At 39.0% G+C, this 24,127-nt stretch overlaps 3 protein-coding genes across 12 annotated transcripts in view; all 3 read left to right on the top strand.

Moving 5' to 3' along the window:
* Positions 1-5,005, top strand: part of LOC122989497 (tetratricopeptide repeat protein 39C) — a 10,888-nt gene extending 5,883 nt beyond the window's left edge. Inside the window, exons 6-14 of the mRNA XM_044362433.1 lie at positions 680-848; positions 1,178-1,271; positions 1,367-1,474; positions 1,567-1,676; positions 1,777-1,900; positions 2,019-2,116; positions 2,207-2,311; positions 2,435-2,473; positions 2,576-5,005. Coding sequence (XP_044218368.1) covers positions 680-848; positions 1,178-1,271; positions 1,367-1,474; positions 1,567-1,676; positions 1,777-1,900; positions 2,019-2,116; positions 2,207-2,311; positions 2,435-2,473; positions 2,576-2,665 — 937 coding nt within the window. The 3' untranslated portion in view covers positions 2,666-5,005. The remainder of the gene's footprint in view (positions 1-679; positions 849-1,177; positions 1,272-1,366; positions 1,475-1,566; positions 1,677-1,776; positions 1,901-2,018; positions 2,117-2,206; positions 2,312-2,434; positions 2,474-2,575) is intronic.
* scly (selenocysteine lyase) overlaps positions 1-24,127 on the top strand; it is a 372,304-nt gene that overhangs the window by 315,090 nt on the left and 33,087 nt on the right. The gene's annotated exons all lie outside the window — the stretch shown is intronic.
* The window catches only part of kif1aa (kinesin family member 1Aa), a 40,992-nt gene continuing 25,911 nt past the window's right edge, over positions 9,047-24,127 (top strand). For 4 of the 9 annotated variants that reach the window (XM_044362413.1, XM_044362410.1, XM_044362412.1 and 1 more), the window contains exons 1-14: positions 9,047-9,468; positions 11,320-11,479; positions 19,476-19,549; positions 19,725-19,907; positions 19,997-20,062; positions 20,166-20,344; positions 20,483-20,594; positions 20,831-20,908; positions 21,080-21,145; positions 21,237-21,254; positions 21,357-21,435; positions 21,550-21,628; positions 21,807-21,949; positions 23,201-23,239. In XM_044362413.1, the coding sequence (XP_044218348.1) occupies positions 11,374-11,479; positions 19,476-19,549; positions 19,725-19,907; positions 19,997-20,062; positions 20,166-20,344; positions 20,483-20,594; positions 20,831-20,908; positions 21,080-21,145; positions 21,237-21,254; positions 21,357-21,435; positions 21,550-21,628; positions 21,807-21,949; positions 23,201-23,239 (1,222 nt within the window). In that variant the 5' untranslated portion in view covers positions 9,047-9,468; positions 11,320-11,373. The remainder of the gene's footprint in view (positions 9,469-11,319; positions 11,480-19,475; positions 19,550-19,724; positions 19,908-19,996; positions 20,063-20,165; positions 20,345-20,482; positions 20,595-20,830; positions 20,909-21,079; positions 21,146-21,236; positions 21,255-21,356; positions 21,436-21,549; positions 21,629-21,806; positions 21,950-23,200; positions 23,240-24,127) is intronic. The other 5 variants (XM_044362416.1, XM_044362415.1, XM_044362414.1 and 2 more) reach the window with 4 other exon arrangements.

Below are 24,127 nucleotides of genomic sequence, written 5' to 3'. Positions count from 1 at the left end.
TGTATTGTAGAAAAGTTTTTTTTCCAATCTAATAAATTATCCTGATGCAGCAATCCGATTGAGTCCAGAGACTGCTTTAGTGCTGAAATCTGAGCAATGTAACGTGTAATGTAATGTGAATGTAACTCATAGCTTTAACTCTAAATTTTATTTTTTTTTATCATGAAACTGACAAAGAAACTGTATTTAAAGTGGATAGGTTATGTCTTGCCAATGCACTACCTGCTAATAAGCTCAGTTTCTGCACCGTTCATCCCTATTAAGAACCTTCTGCAGAGCATTATCTCGAGTAACCTTTGCTTTCTTGCAAATGAAGTATGTCACATGCATCCAAGTGTCTCGCCACTGAATTTAACAGCAATTACATTAACTGGAGTCAGAAAGGTTTTTGTCCCAACCTGACTAATCGTAAACCAAATTAAGGCAGGTTAATGGTCAAACTAGTATGTAAACAAACATGTTTTTTTACATGTGAAACAGGCTTGCAGCTACTTTCGTTGACATTTATTCTACACTGCCATTTTAGTATTCACAGCATAAAAGTGAACTGCACATTTGGAGCTGCATATTTACCTTTCATAAATATTCAGTTTCATACTAATTTCTATTGAGCTTCAGGTTCAAATTTTTCGAAAGCTTTTGAGACACTCTGAGATGAATTTCGTATTGTGTTGCACAGGTTGGCCCTCTTGTGGTACCACACAGTAGTGCTGCCCTTCTTTGCTCTGGATGGCTCCGATACAAATGCAGGGCTACTTGAAGCCAAAGCAATTCTGCAGAGAAAGTCGGTGGTTTACCCCAACTCGTCCCTCTTCATGTTCTTTAAAGGACGGGTTCACCGGCTAGAGGTATGTACAGTAGGCAGCAGGTTAGTAACAGTCAGTGACAGAAAATTAGAACTTAAACAAGTCTTTGTTATTGTAATACTGGGTAAAGACATTGGAGGAAAACCTTTTTTTATAGAATATGATAAAAACAGGCTTAGCTTCCGTTAGCCAGTACAACCGCCTCTATTCAAGCACATACAATTAATATGCATGTCAGACTGTTCATTAATTCACCAACATCTGATCAACCATCTATTTATCTAACTCTCTCATTCAACACATGCATGTAGTGTGTGTCTAACATAATTACCGTTACCTGTTGGTGTGTGTGCTCTCTTCTCTGTCCCCAGTGCCATATCAACAGTGCTTTGGCCTGTTTCCATGATGCATTAGAACTTGCATCAGACCAAAGAGAGATCCAGCATGTGTGTCTCTATGAGATTGGTACGTGTTCTCTCATTAGCTTGTCGTGACATACTGGCACTTGACGTACAGCAAGGGATTCATTTTGTCATTCTGTCTGCTTGTCTTTGTTTCAGGTTGGTGTAGCATGATTGAGATGAATTTCGAGGATGCATACAGGTCATTTGAACGGCTGAAGAATGAGTCACGTTGGTCGCAGTGCTACTATGCCTACTTGACTGGAGGTGGGCCTGTCACACACTAACAAATGCTTGCACTGCTGGGTTGTTTCTACTCTGTGTTCTATGCAGTCTTTTTTTTAATGTTTTTTTTCCAGTGAGTCAGGGTGCTTCAGGTGACCTGGATGGGGCAACCGGAGTTTTCAAAGATGTGCAGAAACTGTTCAAGAGGAAAAACAACCAGATAGAGCAGTTTGCTGTCAAAAGGGTGGGTTTTGCTGAAGATTCACCTTCCTCTCTCTTTTGAAAGTCAGTCATCATGAGTGTGTCATAAAAGTTTTCCTTCTCTGTCTGATTCCCTTCTGCAGGCTGAGAGATTGAGAAAGGTTTCTCCCACCAGAGAGCTATGCATCCTTGGTGTAATTGAAGTGCTGTATCTGTGGAAAGCTCTTCCAAACTGCTCCTCATCTAAACTGCAGATAATGAATCAGGGTGAATATAACCTACATGATTCATCATGATTCATACCAACATAACCACTTTAGCTGCAGCCAGACTCCTAAGAATTTAATTTTACCCTGTGTGACAATTTACTCTCATGTCTGTTCAGTGTTACAGAGTTTAGATGACGCTTCGTGCAGAGGCCTGAAGCATCTCCTCCTCGGTGCCATTCACAAATGTCATGGAAACATGAGAGATGCTGTTCAGGTATCAGTCTACATTGATCCCTGAATGACTGAATTTCTACTGGTAATGTTTCTCATCTTTTTTTATCTGTCCATTTTATCTGGGATCCAGTCATTTCAGCTGGCTGCTAGAGATGAGTACGGACGGCAGATCAACTCGTATGTTCAGCCGTACGCCGTCTATGAGCTGGGATGTATACTCCTTGCAAAACCAGAGGTCAGTTTGCCGCACATAGCAGTCATATTTTTGGGATTGATTTATGAAGCAAAGAGGTATTTCTATTTGGAATCTACTGATGCTCAGTTATAACTCTGTCTTTTTTGTTGTTTTGCAATCCAGACAGTGGGAAAGGGGAGATCATTACTACTTCAAGCAAAGGTAAAATATTTAGATAGTAATCATCTATGTAATGTTATAAATATATACAATTAACTGATGACATTTCTTTAATTCCATCTATCTATTTAAAAACATTTTTAGGAGGATTTTACAGGCTACGACTTTGAGAACAGGCTTCATGTCCGCATCCACTCAGCCTTGGCCTCGTTGAAGGAAGTAGTGCCTCAGTGACTCCAGGAGGGAAAGCTGCGATGGCTCATGGCTTTTTACACCCAGTTGTAAGCCATTCTAAATAACTGTATGAAATACTAGTCGACAGGCTCCTGTGTTTGTCATTCTTAAAGTATTTGGGGAATCTTACCTACAGTTAGACTGATATGAGGCCTCATTTCTGTGCATTCAGTACAGAAATAGATATAGTATGTGTATGTTCATACTAGCTTAGCGCAAAGTGGGGAAGCAGATGGAGATGACTAGCCGAGCTATGGCTAGCAAGCTAAAAACTATGCCCAATATTACCAGTACTGGTACAGCTTGTCGTGTTAGCCAGCAAGTTAGTCACCTGATACATCCATAATTGGGATTAGTTACCATAAAGTGAAAACCGTGCGACCTTGGTATAGGGGCAGGACTGTTGAGAGTAAGCAAACCATTGCATTGTTGGCCAAGTAAATAGCTCCAACTTCATGTTCAGTCTCATTTTGCATTTCTATTTTATGGTGTGTTTCTACAGTACTGTAGAAATAAGATCTTTATAATTGTTGGAAGGTGTATTTTTCAGCTTGAAGCAACAAAGCTAGCTGTTTCCCATTTGCTTCTTGTCTTTGTGCAAAGCTAAACACAACCCTGATGTATTTTTGAACTGAATGCACAGAGATGAAATTTATATCAATCCTTAACCCTGGGCAAAACAACAAACACACATATTTCCCCAAATTTCTAACTGTTCCTTTAAGTGTTTTCCACCCAAACGTATTAGCTAGCTAGTAACAGTTTTCTTCATCAACTTGTGTATTTGGAGGATTTCAGTTATGCCTCCCCGTCTCTTCTGTGAGCAATTCAGCACATAAAAGTAACCTTTTAATGAGATTATATTTCCCTTTATAGCAACTGAATAAGATACAGGTAGGCTAATAGCGGTTTTCGCATATTTCAAAACATGCAGACAACATTTGAGCATCTTACTCTAATAATGAAATAGAATTAATAATGCCAGTTATCACAAATCATGAAAAAGATGCGGGAAAGATTAGTCAAATTTAATATTAGATTTTTCTAGAAACATATTCTTATAAAGGACGCCATGGTTTGATACATTTTCAGCCAGATGTTTCTCATAAGTAATGCTAATTAAAATTTCAAATTCTGCTTGTCAAATTGTTAACAGACATTGAGTCATATCACACGGGGGCCACATACTTTTTTCTTTACAATTTAAATAACTTGTAATCCAATTATTTACCACTGGAATAGTTAAATAGCAAATTCATTCTCACTGGTCACCTAAAGTTGCACATACTAGGCTGCTGTGAATTAGTCACATTCAAGTAGTAGGACATCATATATTTATAGTAATTGAGCTCACCACACTTTACAATGCCCTAATCACACGTTTTTATGTGACATTGGGCATTGATCCTGTGCACTATACATGGTACGTCAGGGTAACAGTGACTTTAATACTGCATTAAAGTCAAATGTACCTGTATGTCCATCCCTGCAAATACATGAAGGTATTATAACACAGTACCTTCAGTACTGTAATGTTACCACTGAAAGGTGCTGTTAAATGTCAGCCTAATAAACATAAATTACTTGTGACTTATTTTAGTGTTTTAGTGATAAAAGCTTTTGATTTAGGTCTTAATAGTGACAAGTTTATTTATTACATAACAGAAGTTGTACTTTTACATGCGTCATTTACAGTATCCTGTTAGAGTATTGAACCTTCGAGTCCTGTGATGGACAGCAAGATAGATTGCAACATCAATGATCAAGCTGTTGCAAAAGTGGGATCTTGAATTGGACAAAGAATAATATTTCTGTGATAAAAGTGAATTTAACAAACTTCCTCAAGTTCTACTTTCTCACAGTTTCACACTGTACATATGAAATATTCCACGCAGGGTACTGCTTTTTGTTAATGAGTAATCTGAGTTATGATCATCCGAGCAATATAAGCAAGAGGAGGAAATCTTAATTTGCAGAGGCTTTCAACAATGACTATCTGTGTTTTTCATCCCATGTTCAGGATTGTGGACATATAGATTTGTTTTGCTCACACAAAGCTGGTTAGACAAAGCCGGTCACCCCCTGTTGCTGTGATGGATGTAAACTGTGGTAAATGTTGAGGTGACCGCTGTGCAAGTGGTCGGTGCGGTGCAAGTAACGTGATGGTGAAATGTCAGTAAGATGTCACCTGCCCGCTGTCCCAAATACTTCTGTTACTGAAAGAATGTTTCCGTTTGTCATGAGGATTTAAACCTAGTTGAAATTGAGGTTACATGTCAGAATGATGGTGTTGCAATGTGTCACTGAACTCTACAATAAACTGTTCTCCATTAATCTAGACTAATATGTGGTATTTTTTCTACTGATGTTTTATTGTCATGTCTGGTTGTTATATGTTTTTTTTTTTTTATCTATCTACAGTATAAATGTATGTATAATCCACCAGGGGGAGTGTGTTGAACATGATTCATTAGCCAACTTCATAACAGGCAGCATCCTCTGGAAAGTTGCTATCAGAGAGGATGTGGGTTGGGATGTGATATACTTTGCCACACCTTGATTACATCGACAACAGAACATAGACTTAAAATATATAAAGCTAGATAATAATACTTTTTACTTGAATATGCACTTGTGGAAAGGATTCACAATACAGAGATGTATGCTGAACAGGTGACATTTAGAAGGAACTGAAAAAATACAAGCAAAGGGAGTGTCCTTTAGAAACTGAATACTACTGCATATTATCAAGAGAAATGAAAGCTAGATGAAACATGATTAGATTTATTATTATGACTGCCTCAGTGGTTCAATTGCTGTCAGCATGCACTCATTGTACTTTTAGATTCATTATTTATAAGCCTGTAATGGGAGGTGTAATTATTGATTTAATTTTTGATTTCATGGAAGCAGAAATCAGTCATAAAACAGACTTATGATCTTTTGCATGAAAAATAAGGAGCTTCTCTTGTTGACCACAAGATGGAGAATGATCTCCCAGTTAATGGATTACTTGGGTTTATTATATTAATATCATTGATGTTTCAGTGCTAAATGTGATTATGGGGAGGGAGTTTTGAGTGACATGCTCTGAGAGATACACTCCAAGAGCATCTCTTTAAGAAAACATGTCTGTCACACTAGGCTCAAGGCAATAGCTCACTCAACCAATAAATTATTCAGACTCCTGTGCCACCGAATTTAGACATGGCAGAAAAGAGCTGGAAGGTTGGGCAGAACAATACATTGGCTCCTGCTCACATCTCCCTGTAGTGGACACTCTTAAATAATCAAAATTTCCTTTCACGCTCACTTATAAAACTGGGCCTTCAGCTTGGCCTAATTCACATTAAAACATAGAAGACAGGGCAGAGTATGTCATCTTGTATGTGGTGAGTCATGGGAGTGACATCATCCTTTTTTCATCTGTTGTGATTCACACTCACCTCTTATATTTGATGGTGGACCATTGCTACACTTCAAGCAGCATATTCTCCTTGTGCATGGATTAGACCTTGAAGTCTTAATGCTGATGAATTAAATAAAGGAATTGCATCAGATAGAAGTGGAGGAGATGTAAAGAGCCCTCGAGAGATGTTACACATCAAGAAAATGTGTCTGAGAGAGAGAGAGAGAGAGAGAGAGAGAGAGAGAGCAGTAGGAATGGTAGGACTGAGCAAAGAGCAAGGTCACAAAACACAATTGCATTGTGTTTCACTCAGGCTGAAACCTGAGCGGCCAGAGTATCCTACCATCAGATAGAGAGTTCCTGTTCACTACCCTTTACCACTGCTAAGCCTGATGTGCAACACACTCTGCATTTTATCTCATAATTTAATTCAATCAAGAGGCATAGATTGGAAGAAATTTTGCAATTAAGTATATTTCAACATCTATGCAAAAAAAAAAGCAAAAAGCAGGGTGAAATGTTTTACTGTGCAGACCTGTTTGTCTAAAGATGGATGACAGTGACAAGAAAATGTATTGATCTCGTAGCGACAACCTCCAGCCGCTGACCCGTTACTGTGCTGTAGACCTGTAATGTGTGTGGGTCACTTGCACAAGGACACATTGTCATTATTAAGCCCGGTCCTCTCATCTCTGCAATCAGCTCAATGACTGTCTGAGAGCCTCTCTATGAGAACATTGCTCCAGGCATTGCTCTTCATCTTGTCATCTGTTCACACAGGTTGAACTACAAAGTATCATTTACATACTGTATCTTCTTTTTCTACCCAATACTAAAAAATATTAGGATTAAACAGGTGTTTGAACCCAATTGTATTTTTTCAGGTATATCACCATCTGAGCTTACGCTAGCAATAGACGGATACCTATAGAGGATACTGAGAATTACAGCTGTGAAACAGATAACAAGGTTAACTGACTAAAACCTACTTCACCTTCATTTAATTAATAAATTAATATATTAATATATCAGAAAGTGGAGTAAATTGATTAAATGGATTAACTAAATAACATTGAGGAACTATCATTAGATGAGCTACATGTAGTGTAATAGACTATAGATCCAGCCTATTTTCTTGTTTGTATTTTTCCAACTTTATATATTATTATCTTTCACTATCCTACTATCTATCCTATTATTAATTTGTCTTTCCTTGTTTTCTCCTTCACTGTAAAATATATAATATTGTAAGAATGCTAGAAGTAAGGATGCTGTCATAAGCAAATGTAAATCAACATTTACTAAAAAAAAAAAGTAAGTTCAGGTGATGTTTTTTTAATGTTTTTTTTTTTTTGCAATTGCCAGGAGTTCAGGAGTCTTTTTCACAGCAAACATTTTGACCTGTCATAGCAGTAGAAGTACAGGTGTTACTAATAACATTAATGATGTTCTATTCATGTGTCCCAGTAAACCATGACAGCGTGACAGTGAGCCAGCATGAACAATACCAGCAGCTAAATGAAACTCAGCCATCATTCATTTTATTATTTACACCTGTGCTTTTCCTGCTGTGACATGTCAAAATGTCTTCATTCTGTTCCACATAATTTATGTCATCTGACAGTGCTGTTTTCATTTTTATGAACTCCATTAAAGGCCATTGTTATCTAATGTGATTAAGTCGCAGCTGACTCAATACAACGGTGCAGCCTACATATCTTTTCTCAGTGATGACATTTTGATGATGTCGAAAAAAAAAAGAATGAATAAATAATAATAATAAAATGATTTATGGCTGATACCATTTAGGTTTTCCAAATTCATGACTCTGGTGTAGTGCACCAGTATAGCTTCCTTGGACACTTGAATGGAACTGAGCCATCATTTATGTTATCAGTTACACCTGTTATTTTCCTGCTATGATAAGTGAAAATTAATGTTGTGGAAAAGGGTTTTGTCTACTGAATGTTTACTATTTAACTATTAGTATTTGCTGTGCAGGAAGACAACTAACTATAACATCTTCCAATATCAGTGCAGATAAGCCACATCACTTGAGAAAGTGAAACTATTTTCTGACCTTTATGACCACATGATCATTTTTTTGCTTCAGTGTTTGGGACTAGACTTGCTGCAAGATGCTGGCTATATTGTGTGCCTCAGTGAGCAGGCAGTTTCCATGGTGCAGAGACCTGCTTTGTGCCAGTTTGTCTCTTCTCAGCTTGATGTCCCTGGTTTGACCTACTAAACATTATTCACAACAAATGCATTTTCATGCTTCTATTGTCCACTGAGTGCAGTCAAAACAATCCTGCATGTAAACGAAGCTGTTTTACCCGCATTTGGGGTAATTTTTTTCCACCCATGCTATTTGCTATTTTTTTAGTAGCTTTAAATAAAAAGTATTACACAACAGCAGCTTTTTACATGAGGTGTTTCATGGGGGATACTAATCTTGTTCCCTCCCCACTTACTGCACTGCACTGGAAATGTGCAGATTTAATGGACAGTGATCAGTGTTTGAGGTCTTTTTTGACATGTTGGTAATGGGGAAGGCCGTCACCAACATGTTGAGCTAGACAATGAGGAACTTGAGTGGTCCAAGGTGGTTGAACAGATCAAGGAAATTCCACTCTTTCCTAGATTGGACCCCCAATCAATTGTGACTTGACTTGTCTTAACATGTTTGTTACCCTGCAGCTCACCTGTGTAACAACTCTGTTGTATTTGTAATTGCTTTCCTATTTTCTAGTATGCTATTATTGTTTTGCCTATGTAATGTGCATGTTTATAACTTTTTGAAAACAAAAATTACAAATCGAAAATCTTGCTCCCTAGCCTCCCTGCCCCTCCTCTCTTTCCCCCCTTTCTCTCTCCCCCCCATCCAACCCCCCTCCCCTCTCTCTCTTTCTCTCTCTCTCCCTCCCACCCCCCCTCCTCTCTCTCTCCACTCCCCCCCTCCTCTTCTCTCTCTCTACCCACCACTGCATTGATGCTGTTACCTCCCTCGGTGGTGATGTCACCGGCTCAGTGGAGCTCAAGCATCCTTGCCAGAGACAGGGAGACAACAGAGCCATTTTGACCGCTTTTGACTGTGAAGAAGCGGCCACCATCCGCAGCAACCCGACCGGCCACCTTCCTTCCTGGGTCCCCACTGGCAGGGCAGGGCAGGGCAGGGCAGAGGGGGGTGGGTTGGGTAGAGGACACCGTCGACACCGTAACCCCAGCCCTTCCCGTTTTTTCATGGAGAGGCGAGGCTGTTAGCAGGGGCAGTGTCAGACCTGGAGGAGACCAGAGGAGGTGGAGGTAGCTGCGGAGCTGGATAATAAAACAGAGGAGCACGACTAACTCGGTGTCCACACAGGGGGAAAAAGACCTCATTGGCACTGCGGAGGTAGGTTTTTATTTGTCCATTGTCCCGTTGTAATGCAGTTTTAATGAGACAGTCTTTATTTACTTAGTGTTAAATCTCCTGGGAAGAGATGGGTATAGGGTGCGGCCGATGAAGAGGCTGTCAGTGACTAAAGGATAGTGTACTAACAGAAAGACATTAAAGCTGCTCTGTAACACAATACATGTGCTGTCACGACTCGGTGTTGCTTATATTGTTTGATAAACGGTATTTTAATTATGTGAGCATACGCAGGACGACATGAATAAATGCCCTGTCATTGGGCGAAAGGTAAGCTAGGAGACGTGTAGCTTGCCATAACTGAACAAATGTTATCTCACGAGCTCTCAGAATTATTTGCAATTTTTCAAGAAGTAATTACAGTTATGAATTATCAATTTTAGCCCAACCAAAGACAGGCCCTAAACCTGTGTTTACCTGTGCTTTGTGGCTGTTGCTGTCATGCCAAAAAGCTAACCATTAAATGTATATTTTTATGATTGAAAAGCAAAAATTGCATGAAACTGTCGTCACCTTAAAGTACACATCATCATGGTTTATTACATTAGTCTTTGTCACAGGGAAAATGGTGGCCGCCCAGCTGAGCTGCATCATCAGCTGATTGGTCAGAGCATCTGTAGATTATGACCATGAATGTTGTTGGAAAAAAAAGCAGATCTGAATTTTCAGAAGTATAATAAAGTATTGTTTTTTTTATATAAGATATTCTGTTGAACATAATATATGCTTTAAGCATGTGAACTCCATCGTCATCCCTTCATTTTTATATATCAAAACAATACTGGATGTTGGATCAATATTATTCAGTCTGTTTTATTTATTGATCCTTATTTGCCTTCAGTATAATCAACACTATGGCTACACCTTAAAAAACATGACGCACTGTTTTCCTGTCGTACAATGTTAACTGCATACATTTCACAAATGAATCTGTTTCACAAATGAATCTGTTAAGGTGCCAGCTTTAGAGGATGTGTCAGGAAGCAGGGTGACACAGCAGATTTTCAACAGTCAATGACGATGACAGACACTTAAGTCGCAAACTGCAGAAACATACTGTGAATATTGATACAATTCTAACAATATCCCAAATTCGGGGTATTAATTAAGTTACAGAAATGTCACTTTCTCCTATAACCTATAAACTATGATAGTTTGATAACATTCGCAGCAGTGAAATCGTATCGTATTGCTCTTCGTCGAGCTTATTGATTAAAACATGAAATTAATCTATTTTGATTGGCACAGATGATGAGTCATGGTGGATCTTGATCACACCCACGATGGCACTGCACACTAAAATGTGTGGTGGCAGCGTTGATTTAATGTTGATATTTAGTCTTTTAGGAGACAGTATGACGGGGTTTGTTCATGAAACCGAGCTGCTGAATGGAGCCAGACCCTGGATTTGTGGCTGGTTTCAGTGCCATTGTAATCCAGGGAAATAGCCTGACATTTAGCTGCTGCTGCACTTCTTTTGTTACTGCTAGCTTTATTATCCATCTCCCTCGGCTGTAGCTGACCATGCATGGTCTTTTCATGTTACAGCCACATAGCCCTGCCCTCCTCTATTGTGCTGAACACGTCAACCATAAGATGTAATATTCTGCCCTTCAATTTTAACACAAATTCATCTGGAAGTAAAAATAAGACATCAGTTATGTAACATAACATAACATAACATAACATAACATAACATAACATAACATGTGACAAAAAAGATGGTCCAAGTCTGTTGTAGCATGTCATTTGCATATGAATTCATACATACTGATAAAACGGGGAATTATATTAATTAGGATTCACTATCTGCTCCTTTCCACTGATCTGCAGGCCCTACACCTGGGCACCAGACAAGGCACCCCAAGGTGCTAGGAAGACAGCACCATGGCAGGGGCCTCTGTGAAGGTGGCGGTGCGTGTCCGCCCCTTCAATTCAAGGGAGATTGGAAAAGAAAGCAAATGCATCATTCAGATGTCTGGAAACACCACCAGTAAGTACTCAAACCACAACTACTTTACTGAAAAACATTGGCCCAGTTTGGAAAATTCACCTACAGCGTATGTGTTATATAGAGCTGCAATGATTAGTCGATTAATCGATTAGTTGATCAACAGAAAATGAACCACCAGCTATCTTGATAATCAGTTGAGTCATTTTTAAGAAAAAAATGACACATTCTCTGATTCCAGCTTCTCAAATGTGAATATTTTCTGGTTTATTTAGTCCTCTGTGATAGCGAATGAAATACTTTTGGTTTGTGGACAAAACAAGACATTTGAGGTTGCATCATGGGTTTTGGGAAACAGTGATCAACGTTTTTCACCATTTTTGGACATTTTATAGACCAAACAACTAATCAATATATATTAAAAAAATAATTGACAGTTTAATCAATAATGAAAATAATCATTAGTTATTAGAGTATGTTTTTATTGTCTGAAATTCAGAATTAAATGTAGTTTGCTTGAATAGCTACATGCTACACAGGCAGCAAAAGTAGAGTAACTGGTTGGTAGCAGGCACCTGCTGTTGGTAGCCAGATGTAAGAACTGGGGGGGAGGGGGTGTTCTCCAAGGGCACAGGTTCAAGCTTCTCCAGCTGTTCTGTTGCTGATCTTGACCTCGGACCTCCCTGTATGACTCTGCAAATCTCTATCTGAGAGAAAATGTTCAGCGTGTGCAAGATTTACAGCCGTCTTATTACTGAAAGGTTGACGTTTTCCATCACTAAATAGAGCTCGAACTAGATGAGTTATCAGATTGAAATCACCTGCTTAGGAAATCTCTTCAACATCACGCTGTAGGTGACATAATCTCCTGCAAATTTGATCTCATATTTATTTAGCACGACGCCTGTTATTTATTTATGTGGTCAGATTAAGCCAGATTTAAAAACGGCTCCTTATTCAACATTTTCTAATTAACTTTTCAATTCAAATCTGTCACTAATGCACTATTGGCAGCTGCATTTGGAAGAAACGTAGATTTTGTCTGCATGAAATAATCCGTATAAACATACTGAAATGTTACCTACTGTATTTGTTTTTGTGCCTTATGTTGTATAGTTTTTAAGCATGTATTATAGTTCGAAGCACCCCTAATTCCTTGGGTTATGCATGGTGCACAGCGAGGCCTCTGGTCGAGAGGAGACTGGAAAGACACTCGATATGTAGTCTGCTTAGCAAGGTAAAGCCATTTGTCAATAATGGATGAGGCTCCCTAAAATATTTACCATTTGGCCTAATTTAGCCATCTCTCCCTTCTTCCTCATGTCATGGGTGACTAGACAACAAGCTGGGTGGCTTTTTTGGGTTGTCATTTTTTAACTGTGATTTGTTGGATTTTGTGATAAATTCCCCCTCTAAACTAAAATCTAGACACGTATAATCTTGCAAACTCTAGTAGGAATTGTCCATTTTCGTCCCTCAAGGTTTTCACAGCACGATGGTGATTAAAATTTGTTGACACCTACAGAAAATGTGGTGTCATTGCCTTGGCACGGAGCTCCTTCCTCCTGTCTCTACAGCAGTGGACAATGAGTATTTTGCTGCATTGTCTCCTTTAGCAGTGTAAACTTAGATCAGAGGGACTGTAGTCCACTGGGAATATATTGACAGTGTGGATATCAGTGGAATGTCCTTAGAGACATCCTGTTTGCATTTATCTGTGAATTTGATACCTAATCAAACAAAGCCTATTTCTGTTTTTTTAATCATACCAGTTATGCAGGTACATTTGATGTGAAAACACTGAATTTCACTGGCATGCTACCATGTTAATCAGTGTGGCGTTTCCTTTTTCTTTAATATATGCTCATTTGAACACTTACTGCATATTCACTGCAATACTCACTACCCTGTTCTCATATATTATCTTATATATATTCCTAGATAATGTTTGTTTGGAGACCTCCTGAGAAAACCCAACATTATAGTTTTGCAGTACAGACTGTACATGCAACAATATACAACATCAATCAGGCTGTTAAAGCACTGTAGGCATTGTATAAACATACACAATAGATTAGTCTTCCATTAGTGAGGAGCCAGAAAATGGCTGCAAATATACACACATATATATATATAATTTTTATGTACTGCTTCTGATATTTGTTTTTCAGAAATGTATGTTTTACTAATTTATGTATTATCGTCAAATCAGAAATAGCTATGTCACCTAATATAAGTTAAAGATTCATCACACCTGAATACAGTTAAATCTGGGAGCTCAGTTGCAATTAAAGCTTCAAAAAAGAAGAAATCATAAACTAAGCTAATGGAAATTGCAGTAGACATTTTATTTTGACATATTAAACCTCTAGTTAGAAGCCCCCCCACACTGATTATTTTACACACAGAATTGGGTCTGTGTGAACAGATTTTAGTTGCAAATCCGTTCAATCAATCTTGCTTACAATCCAGAAATTAAACTGAGTTTAACATCATGTTAGCTGTAATAAAAAACATCATGTTGATCAGACGCACAAAGCCTCTTTCAGTGAGACTGCAGGTCTTTCATCAGAGCAGATTGTTCTCTTCAGCTCTGAGTCAATGGCTCTGGATGTGGACTGGAGGATGTGAGCTGACTGATGTCATGAAAAAGCCCATTGGTTGCAATGTCTGGAGGAGGTACAGAGGCAGGGTATAAATGCCCCCTTGTCTTTTTGTAGTCTGGGCTGAGGAAAGGAGGAAGAAAAAGTTCTGGGTTTTTTTTTGTGTGTGTCTCACTCTCTGCTTTGTGCTCTCTGACACCCATGCGTCGGTCAATAGCCCAGTTCCCACAAAGCAGCAGAATGGCAGTAATCTTGTTGTTTGAGAGATCTTCCCTCCCACGCCAGCCTTAATTAAGATGCAGGGGACAGACCTGAAGGAAAGATGGGCCTCTCTTTAGAGGGCTACTGGGTGCAAATTCTTTTCTGGATAGATTTCAATTTATTTTGCCGCAGTCAGAAAACTTATAGAGAAGAAATTTCACTACTGGACCGACTCAAAATATTTCTGTACATCCCTTTTAAAACTCTTAATAATATCAAATAAATGGCAAATTGTATGGTGTACATTATGTTGTTGTGGTAAAATTGAATGTAGACACACCCTTGTAAATAAATTTGCAGAAATATCATGCTTTTTAGGGAGAACTAAATGTATTTATGCAGCTTGTTCAAATTTTAGATAAAATAATGAGCTGATTAGCATAATATTGCACAACTACAGCTAAAGTGCCTGTTGGTAGGTTTTGTGTCTTATCGGGGTGAGCTTTATAAATTTGCATCCAACCTAAAGCAGCAGACAACATACCACCTACATGTAAACCCAGTGCTGAATATAGCATCTATGTGGCTCCCCTCCAGTCTCTGTCAGTGGGTTCACATCCCCTCTGCCAGACCTGCTGACACAGCCACATTTCCTCTCCTATTGACTGGGGCAGGTCACCCGTGACAGTCTGACCAGCATCACTCAGTCACAATTATGAAGACCCAGCAGCTATGACAAAGACAAACATGGAGTGTGTCATAATAGGATGCAGAAAAGATGATAGTGTAACAACTACAGCAGATAATCACCACTATAATTAGAAGATGTGAGATGTGGGTGTCGCTGACAGTGATAGTGACAAGCAGTGGTGATGTTTTACCCCCCAAAAAGTGTGTAAACTACATTTGGGGAATCAAAATGACTTAACACTGTATTGAAGTGTGTTGTCAAACATTGCTTTTAAAAGGTGGTATTCAAAAAGTGCAAGGCAACGTTTAGATCTTTAAAATAAAGGTGGAACTATCCCTTTATAGTAAGTAATGTAATGTAAATGTGATTATAAATATAATATGCTGTGTAACTACCTGTTTGTAATACACAATTATTCAGCAGTGGTGAAATAGCATTGAAAGAAATAAGTCCTGCATTCAGACTTAAGTGAAAGTATTTATAATAGATTAAAGTATCAGTGTAAGGAAATGTTACACTGTAGTTGCATAAACCTACAGAAAATATTTTGATGACATTTTAGTAGTTAAGGACAGAACAAGTAAGGAACAAATCAGGAACTAACATCTAATTATTAAACAGCTATTCTAGATCAAGAATAATACAGTAGATAATAAGTTACATTAGAACAGACTAGATACTGTGTAAACCAGTGGGAGATAATAATGTCAATGAATCAATGTAAAATAGGCCTTTTGTGTCTGTTTTCAGTTAAGTCATTAATTCCGGCTAATAAGCTGGAGTCTGTTGCCTTTCCATTCAGTCCACCAAACAAAGTTAAAACACGCCTCCATTAACGGTCTACTGATGGATTATTTTTGGATGGATCATTATTTTGTACAGCCACAATATTCAGGCTGCCTTTTAGAAGATTTTGGGTTGTTGGCTCTTAAAAAATAGAAAATTAATGTTCCCTACTCCTTTTTCGTTCCCATTTTCCTACTGATGCTGTTAGCTCCCTACTTCTCATTAATTTGTTTTTTTTTTTTTTTTGCAAAGTAATTACTCCCTGTTCAAACAATTCAGCACAATTCTAACATGCTGTTGTTTTTTTTTTCTTCCTCCTTATTTTCCATATATCTGAAGAACTAATTTGAATGCTGTAAAAATAAGTGTCTATATCAGGCGAATATGATTAAACTCATTAGTAGAAATCAGTATGTGCAACCATTCTGTTAATAAGAGAAAATACATAGTGTATATGCGCATACACACCTGACCACCTCTGGTGACGAGTTTCCTGCCAGAAGACAATGAGCTTCTGTCGTACCCTGTCTAATTACGTTTGCCCCCCATGTCATGACTTTCAGACCTGGCGTCATCCATAAACTCAACACCTCGCAATTAACAAGCGTTTCCATCATAAAAGTGGGAAGACAGGTAGTAAAGGGGAGCATGATGTAGATTGGAGACATGCTCCGTGGGCGTAAAATGCTGCTAAAACTGGCCTCAGGTGGAGATTACCCTGACATGCGAGCTGAACGCTGAGCACTGTCAACGTCACCCAAGCTACTGAGTGTAATTTTAATAGCCAGCACTGCCCTGTTTCTCGCTGTAACCCTCGTATATGCTCCCAATCACTGCCACTCTAAAGTAATTACTTTATCTGAAAGCAAGGCGCTTTTCTTTCCGGTCTTGTATGAATCATAGGACACAATCAGAGATGAGTAAGTATAGAGGAGATGAATTACTGCAAAGGGTACTCGTCAGATCTTGATATATTTCTCATTTGAGAGGTTTGGTAAAGTAATCCATTGTCGTTTTTAAATTAGATTTATTTGATGGGGTTTTTTTTCTGCGTTGTGACTCCAGATTTTAAAGAACCAGATCAGATTTATTTGCCATGAAAGCTAATCAATTGCTTCCCTGTTTTCACCACATGACAGCTTGAGACTTTGTGGGGCCTTCATTCAATATCTGACTGTATTCGAGAGTGCTCTTAAATGGCCATTTTTCATTGTAAGCTAATTGTAGTGACACACTGATATACTTTTGCAGTGTTTAACCTGCTTCACCGCTACACAGGAAATACATTTTCTTTTGAAAGTGATTAGTTACAACAGGTTCAAAGCCTCTTTTAAGTATTGTGTTATTTAACCAAAATTTTGTGCAAGTTGTAGTTTATTTCCAGGTATGGCCAATCAGGCTTTACAATGAGCAACGCTAGATTTCACTGGGAAAGGTAACAAGGGTAAACGCTATTGCTGCATTAATTATTATTGTTTCATTAATGCTAATTGTCCCTCCCATTCTAAGTAGGTATAACCGGAATTTCAAATGATGTCTGAAGTGATGACATTTACTGTAAAGAAAACATTTGTGGCAGGAGACAGTGCACAGTTAGGGAAATTAGCAGTTGCTGCTGTGGTTAGCGGCAAACCTCACACATTTTATGACAGTTACAAGCACTGAGTACACTACTTTTGTATTCTCAAAATAGAAGAGAGTCCTGTGTGTAAACTGTAATGCATCTGTGTTGATATTTGGCCGTCTTCCAGAGTACCTGGACACGTCATGCCCAGTAAACACAGCCTCATCTCTTTGTCATGGTGAGGAATGGGTCTGAAACTCTAAACCCAAGACTAACTGCCACACTGGCCTATATTTCATAGATGGAAAGACAGCAGCAGTGTAAAGAGGAAATAACAGTGTGTACGCTTACTTGAGAGTCTACTTAGCCCTGGGCCTTTTCTTCTATTATCGACCACATCTACATTAGCAGGGAAAATGTTGTCTGGCGCTCTGGGAGCAGAAAGGAAGCATTTTCACAGTTGTTATCATCAGACCATATTAGATGTGTTGTTCTTCTGTGGGCACGCCACCAGGTCAGTCACTCCAGTGGCAATATTTACAGTCATACTTGGAACTAAGGAACACACTGATATTTGGGTGTGCTTCAGCCCTCTGCAAGAGAACTGTACAGCTTTGAAAGCCATTGATTAGAATGATTAGATGGAAAACAATAGTAAGCTGGAGTTATGCATCTGATATTTTGCCTTTAATTGTGTGTCAATTTTAATTGTAAAATGTCTCAACATTATGAGAATGAAAACAAATGTCGGCCCTATCATCCCATCACACAGGTTGTTGTATGTGGAAGCATTTTTCTACAAATCTTAATTACTTTTGCTGCATGTCCATTTTTAGAGAATATTATTCATTCTTCTGGCTCAGTTGTCCATTTTTGGATCACATTTATTTTGTCTGTTGTTCAATCAAATGTGTTATTCCAAAAATGAAATCTCTGGACAAGAAAAAAAGTTATACAATTAAATAACGAATATATCAAAGAGGCATTGTTTTGAAAGAATCAATTATGATATTGTGTAAGAGAGCAAAATCTTTATAAATGCACATACTGTACATACACAGTTTTCTTAGCTGCAAATAAGCTTTAAGCTCTACACTTCAGTAAAAAGCCCGAGAGCTGTAGAATAAAATGACAGTAACATAACTAATAGATGAAGTGAACCAGAGAAAGATGTGTGTCCTCATCATAAAGTGAATGAGTACCTCTATGTGCTTTGTAAAGGGTCACGGAGCAGACGTATCTAATATCAAGTTAGGCCAGATATCAGTAGGAAATGATTTGATCAGCCATCATAATTCAAGAATGGAGATTTGCTTGAGTCATCATTGGTCATCCTGTGGATATAAATGTACCAGACCAGACTATCATTGGTAAGACTAGGATTGCTATTGGATAATGTGAAAAGGTATTGAATAGAAAGATTAAACTTTTAATGGCAGATGGTTGATATGACTCGTTTTGATTTGTGCGAAACAGACTTGTGTGATATACAGTATAGATGGTGGACACAGGAAGAAAAAATGAATATTTTAAGATTCACAAAGGTAGAATATGTTGGAGGGCAGACAGAGGACAGCTGAGCCTGATGAAATGCAGCTGAAGGCTGATGGTTGTGTCATGATTAGACTATTGAAACATGAGTTGAGTCTGAGCCTGACAGGCTCAGTCTGAGCTGTCCTAAAATGGCCGTTGCACAAGAGAAAGCTGGTAGGTAACAACAAGGTCTTTTACTTCTGGCACCACCATCAGGCCAAACTGTACATTTGGAAATAGGAAGTAAAAATAGCAAAGTTGTCTCTTTTTCATCCAACCTATTTTCCTGGTGTTATGAATTACAGCCTTGTGGCTGTACTGAAGAGGTTTAATCTTGTTTTTGGTTGTACGTGCTATTTCCTACTCGCTCACATAAATTTGCAAGTGTGCACCCACCTTCAGTGGGGGTAAATGTTTTCTCATTACTCTCAGTGTTCATCTTCCTAAAAATGCCAAAAGGGTCCCAAAACAGCTGATCTTTTGTGGTTTGCGTTAATGTGATGCCCAAACATTAAAGATCACTATTGGTACAGAAAGAAGAAGCAACTAAGGCCTTTCCAGCTCTATTAGTACAACATGACACTGATCCAGTTCAGATACAGTTTCATGTGGACGGCACTCACCCTCCCTCTGACCTGTGTTCCTTGTCCTGTCTTTCAGCCATCATCAACCCCAAGCAGGCCAAAGACAACAAGAGCTTCAACTTTGATTACTCCTACTGGTCGCACACCACGGTAACTCTTTCCGCACTCCCACAGAGCAAATGTTGTACAGACACCCCAACAAAGCCACAAACACACACACACACACACACACACACACACACACACACACACACACACACACACACACACACACACACACATTACTATGGATTGCTAATTATTGATCTCTTATTTTTCTCCACAGCCGGCGGATGTCAATTATGCCTCTCAGATGCTGGTGTACAAAGACATCGGAGAAGAAATGTTGCTGCATGCCTTTGAAGGTTACAACGTCTGCATCTTTGCTTATGGCCAGACGGGTGCTGGCAAGTCCTACACCATGATGGGAAAACAGGATGTCAAAGATCAACAAGGAATCATTCCCTTGGTACAGACATGATTACTTGCCCAGTAAGTGAATCTGAATTTCTCTCTTGTAAAAATTCTGAATTAATGTTCTTATTTTCCTCCTTCTAGCTGTGTGAAGATCTTTTCACTAAAATCAATGACAATACAGACAACAGCATGTCTTACTCTGTGGAGGTAAGTATGGTTCCCCTCTGTCATCTGCCCCTCCTGTATATACAGTATACCTGAACCCGTCACCTGTTCAAAATGTTTAAGCTCATTTTATGAAACTGAACAGGTAAGCTACATGGAAATCTACTGTGAACGTGTGCGGGACTTGCTGAACCCTAAAAACAAAGGGCACCTGCGTGTGCGAGAGCATCCTCTGATGGGACCCTATGTGGAGGACCTGTCCAAGCTGGCTGTCACCTCCTACAACGACATCCAGGACCTGATGGACTCTGGCAACAAGGCCAGGTGACAAAGCCGTCCATCAGCTTATTTAATTATTTATATTCTAGCTATTTGCACTTTGAATTCTTATATTTGTTGGTCTAACAAACACAGAAACATTTCATTTTGCTTATTGGATAAATGAATCTACTCTCTCTACAGGACTGTGGCTGCCACCAACATGAACGAGACAAGCAGTCGCTCGCATGCCGTCTTTAACATCATATTCACTCAGAAGCGCCTTGATGCCGAGACTGATAACACCTCCGAGAAGGTACAACATGAGTGAACTCATTTAACATTGAGCTGTTGTCTCTGCTTATCTTTTAGCTGATTGATGACACTGATTTAAATCTTGTCGTAATTAGGAAATCATTGATTACTTGAAGGTCATAATGATAATGTAAGGTGAAAATAATCATTTAACGAAACCTGTCTCTGGAACAACAATGTATGGCAAGTAATCTGTTGTATTTTATTCATTAAAATCTATTGCATGGGCTGTTGCAGGTCAGCAAAATAAGTTTGGTGGATTTGGCTGGCAGTGAGAGGGCAGATTCTACTGGAGCCAAGGGGACAAGGCTTAAGGTGAAAATACTTTCCTTTATTACATTTGGGGTATTCAAAAACAGCTCTGAAAACACATTTACTCGCCTGTGTGGGAAACAATCAATATGGCTAAATATACATTAAAGCAATTGATTTGTGTGTGTTTACTTTCAATGCAAACATCCTTCTCTGCCTCGGGCTCTGTCACAGGAAGGAGCAAATATCAACAAATCTCTGACCACGCTGGGGAAGGTCATCTCTGCTTTGGCAGAAGTGGTAAGAATTCTATCTGTGTACTGTTCATTGTAAGATAAAGCAGATTTAATGTAGGATAAATGTGTTTATTTTACTGTCTACTTCATTTTAGGACTCTGGGCCAAATAAGGTAAACTATTTGAATTCTAATATTTTCTGTGTATTATTTCTCTCAACCTAAATGCAGATAAATACATTGATTTTAATTTTGTTTTTCCTATTTAACACACAGAATAAAAAGAAGAAGAAAGTAGAAAGCTTCATTCCCTACAGAGATTCAGTTTTGACTTGGCTACTGAGAGAAAATTTGGGTATGAACACTATAAATCTGAGTTTGACAGGCTAATTTTTCCTAATAATCCATCAATTCTCAGCAAACTGAGCCCAAAGCGTTCTAATCTAACTCTTTTCCTACATTGTGTCAGGGGGGAATTCTCGCACTGCGATGGTAGCTGCCCTGAGTCCAGCAGACATCAACTATGACGAGACCCTCAGCACACTCAGGTAGAGAGCAGACAACACATCTTCTGCTACATCTTTTACCTCCCGCACAGCCAATGAATGCAGCTTTGAACGACAAGTTACAGCCCCAGTGCCGTGCTGCGGGGGGGGAAGGGGATTGTGAATATGTGTGTACCTTGTTGTCTCCTCCGTCACCCGTGTCCCTTATTTACACTCACAGGTACGCAGACCGCGCCAAACAAATTCGCTGTAACGCTGTCATCAACGAGGATCCCAACAACCGACTGGTGCGCGAGCTGAAGGAGGAGGTGTCTCGTCTGAAAGAGCTCCTCTTCGCCCAGGGCCTCGGTGACATCATTGAGAGTAAGGGCTCATTTATTGGGTTGGTGTGACCATTAGTGTTATCTCTAAATTCAATTTCAAACCGTTTGTAATGGTTTCAGACCATTTTGTAAGTGTGCACATTATTCTCAAGGCTATACAATCAGCCTCACCTCAGCTCACACAGCTCCTCTCACAAACACTGCACTAGTATTCTCCCTATGTTCACAAACATTATGTGTGCGTCAAGGTGCGTTCAGATACAACATCTAACCAAGAACCAGCCCTCCAAAATTAATGGAAAGACATGAATGGAAAGTGATGAATAGATGCAGATTCTCTTTGGACTACAGAGGGACCAGAATTGAAGTGCAATTTATTCCCATGTTGTAGGGAGGGAGCTAGCATGACGAGCTATTTAATATTAGCGTTCCAAGTTGGAAAATGCTAGCCTCTACTGCTGTCCTAGCACTCATTTAACCATATAATAGTCCACCAGCACAGTTGTATAATGTGTAATGTAGCTCTAGAAGGAGCTCTCTCCGTCTGTACAAAGAAAAGTCTGAAAAAGAAACCCTGATGATGTCATAGTGTGTAAATTATAACAGGGAGTCTGTATTACAAACTAGAGGTGAGGGGTTTGATAGACGGTGGGCATTTACCAGGCACACAGGGTCTACAGAAAAGATGCATTGAGTTATATTGAATTGCATTATGGGGGGCATGGGTTCTAGTGTTTTTGGAGATTTCAGCCTCTGCTGCATCGATTTTGATCATTAATGTTTTGGTTTGTCTCTTGCACATCCTTCAACTTTTTGTGCAAGACTAAATCACTAGATTACTCCTTAAAACTGAGACAAAAATGAGACAATGCTGATGGAATAAACCACCTGCACTATTATGGCGGGCTGCGTCACATTACACCCAACCCCCCAATTCTGATGCACTATTAAACAAGATGAAAATTTGTATCTGAACGCAGCTTTACAGTTATCTGAAATTGTTTTTTTTTTTTCTCATAACCATTGTCATGGCTGAACCTGTGAGTGTTTCATTTACAACATTTGTCACAGAAAAATCAGAAATGAACATGCAGAACTATATCTCCTGTACTGAGAGCATTCTGGACAAACTGGTTGTATTTATGTTGACTACACAGCTCAGGTGTTCAGCAAAAGATACATGAACATTTAAATCCATGATCATTTTAATCTAAAGGTGTTACACTGTCTCTTTTTCTCTTTCTCTCTTTCTCCTTCTCTTCCTGTCATGCTATATCTTGTCTTCTCCCAGCATTTCGAGGGTCTGGTGCTGAGATAGAGGGTTTGAAATGTATGTTTCTTGGCTCTTGCTTTTGCTCTTGTGGCAGCTTAGCATCACTGGCGCTTTCTGTGACAGTAAATAATAGCTTTTTTGTGTTCCCTGCAGCACCACAATATCAAGAGAAATTGATCAGATTGTTTAAAGAGATATCTACTGAAATACAAGTAGATGAATGTTTATGCAATACAAATAGCATATAGGCTTTGTCATTTTGGCTGTTATCTATTTATATCTCTATATATGCAATATCATGGTGCTGTAGAGATTTGTGTTTGGCTTCGTAGCTGTGGCATTGGTGGGGCAAAGCTTAATTCACTGTGATGCAACAAAGCAGAGCAGCAAAATATGAATTTGCACCATCAAGAGACATGTTTCATCCCAATCTTTAATTTCCCTGATGTAGAGACTGTAGCCTCCCATTCCCCCCCCGGCAGGGTCTGTCTGGCTTTATCACCTCCCGTTGGCAGCCGTAACAGAAAGCATTCAGTAAACATAAGACGATGATGATGCGCCCTTTCCCGTCATTTGAGGGAGAGTATAATAATTTGCATAATATTAGATCTATGAGGTACTCACCTCATTTTATGCCATGAGTTTTTTACTGTCTTTCCATAATACATGACTTCATTAGCTGCACTGCGAAGGCGATATTATGTGATCCATCTTGGCAGGCAACAGCCTGTCCAGATGGATGGGTGTGATACACTTTTCCAATTTATTGCTCTGTGTTGCCATAGCAGCAGCTGCAGGGTTGATATTCTTTATTTTGTAGAATCTATCATAGGCCTTTGAGGTGTCACAACAATGCCAAGGAAAAACATTGAACGAACAACAGAATACAGGATGTAAACTGTAGACTGTTTTGATAAATAGAAAAGATATCAAAAGTCATGATTC

The sequence above is a fragment of the Thunnus albacares genome, chromosome 9 (genome assembly GCF_914725855.1).
Source record: "Thunnus albacares chromosome 9, fThuAlb1.1, whole genome shotgun sequence".
NCBI classification, from domain to species: domain Eukaryota; kingdom Metazoa; phylum Chordata; class Actinopteri; order Scombriformes; family Scombridae; genus Thunnus; species Thunnus albacares.
This window is presented reverse-complemented; position numbering and strand designations above follow the sequence as displayed.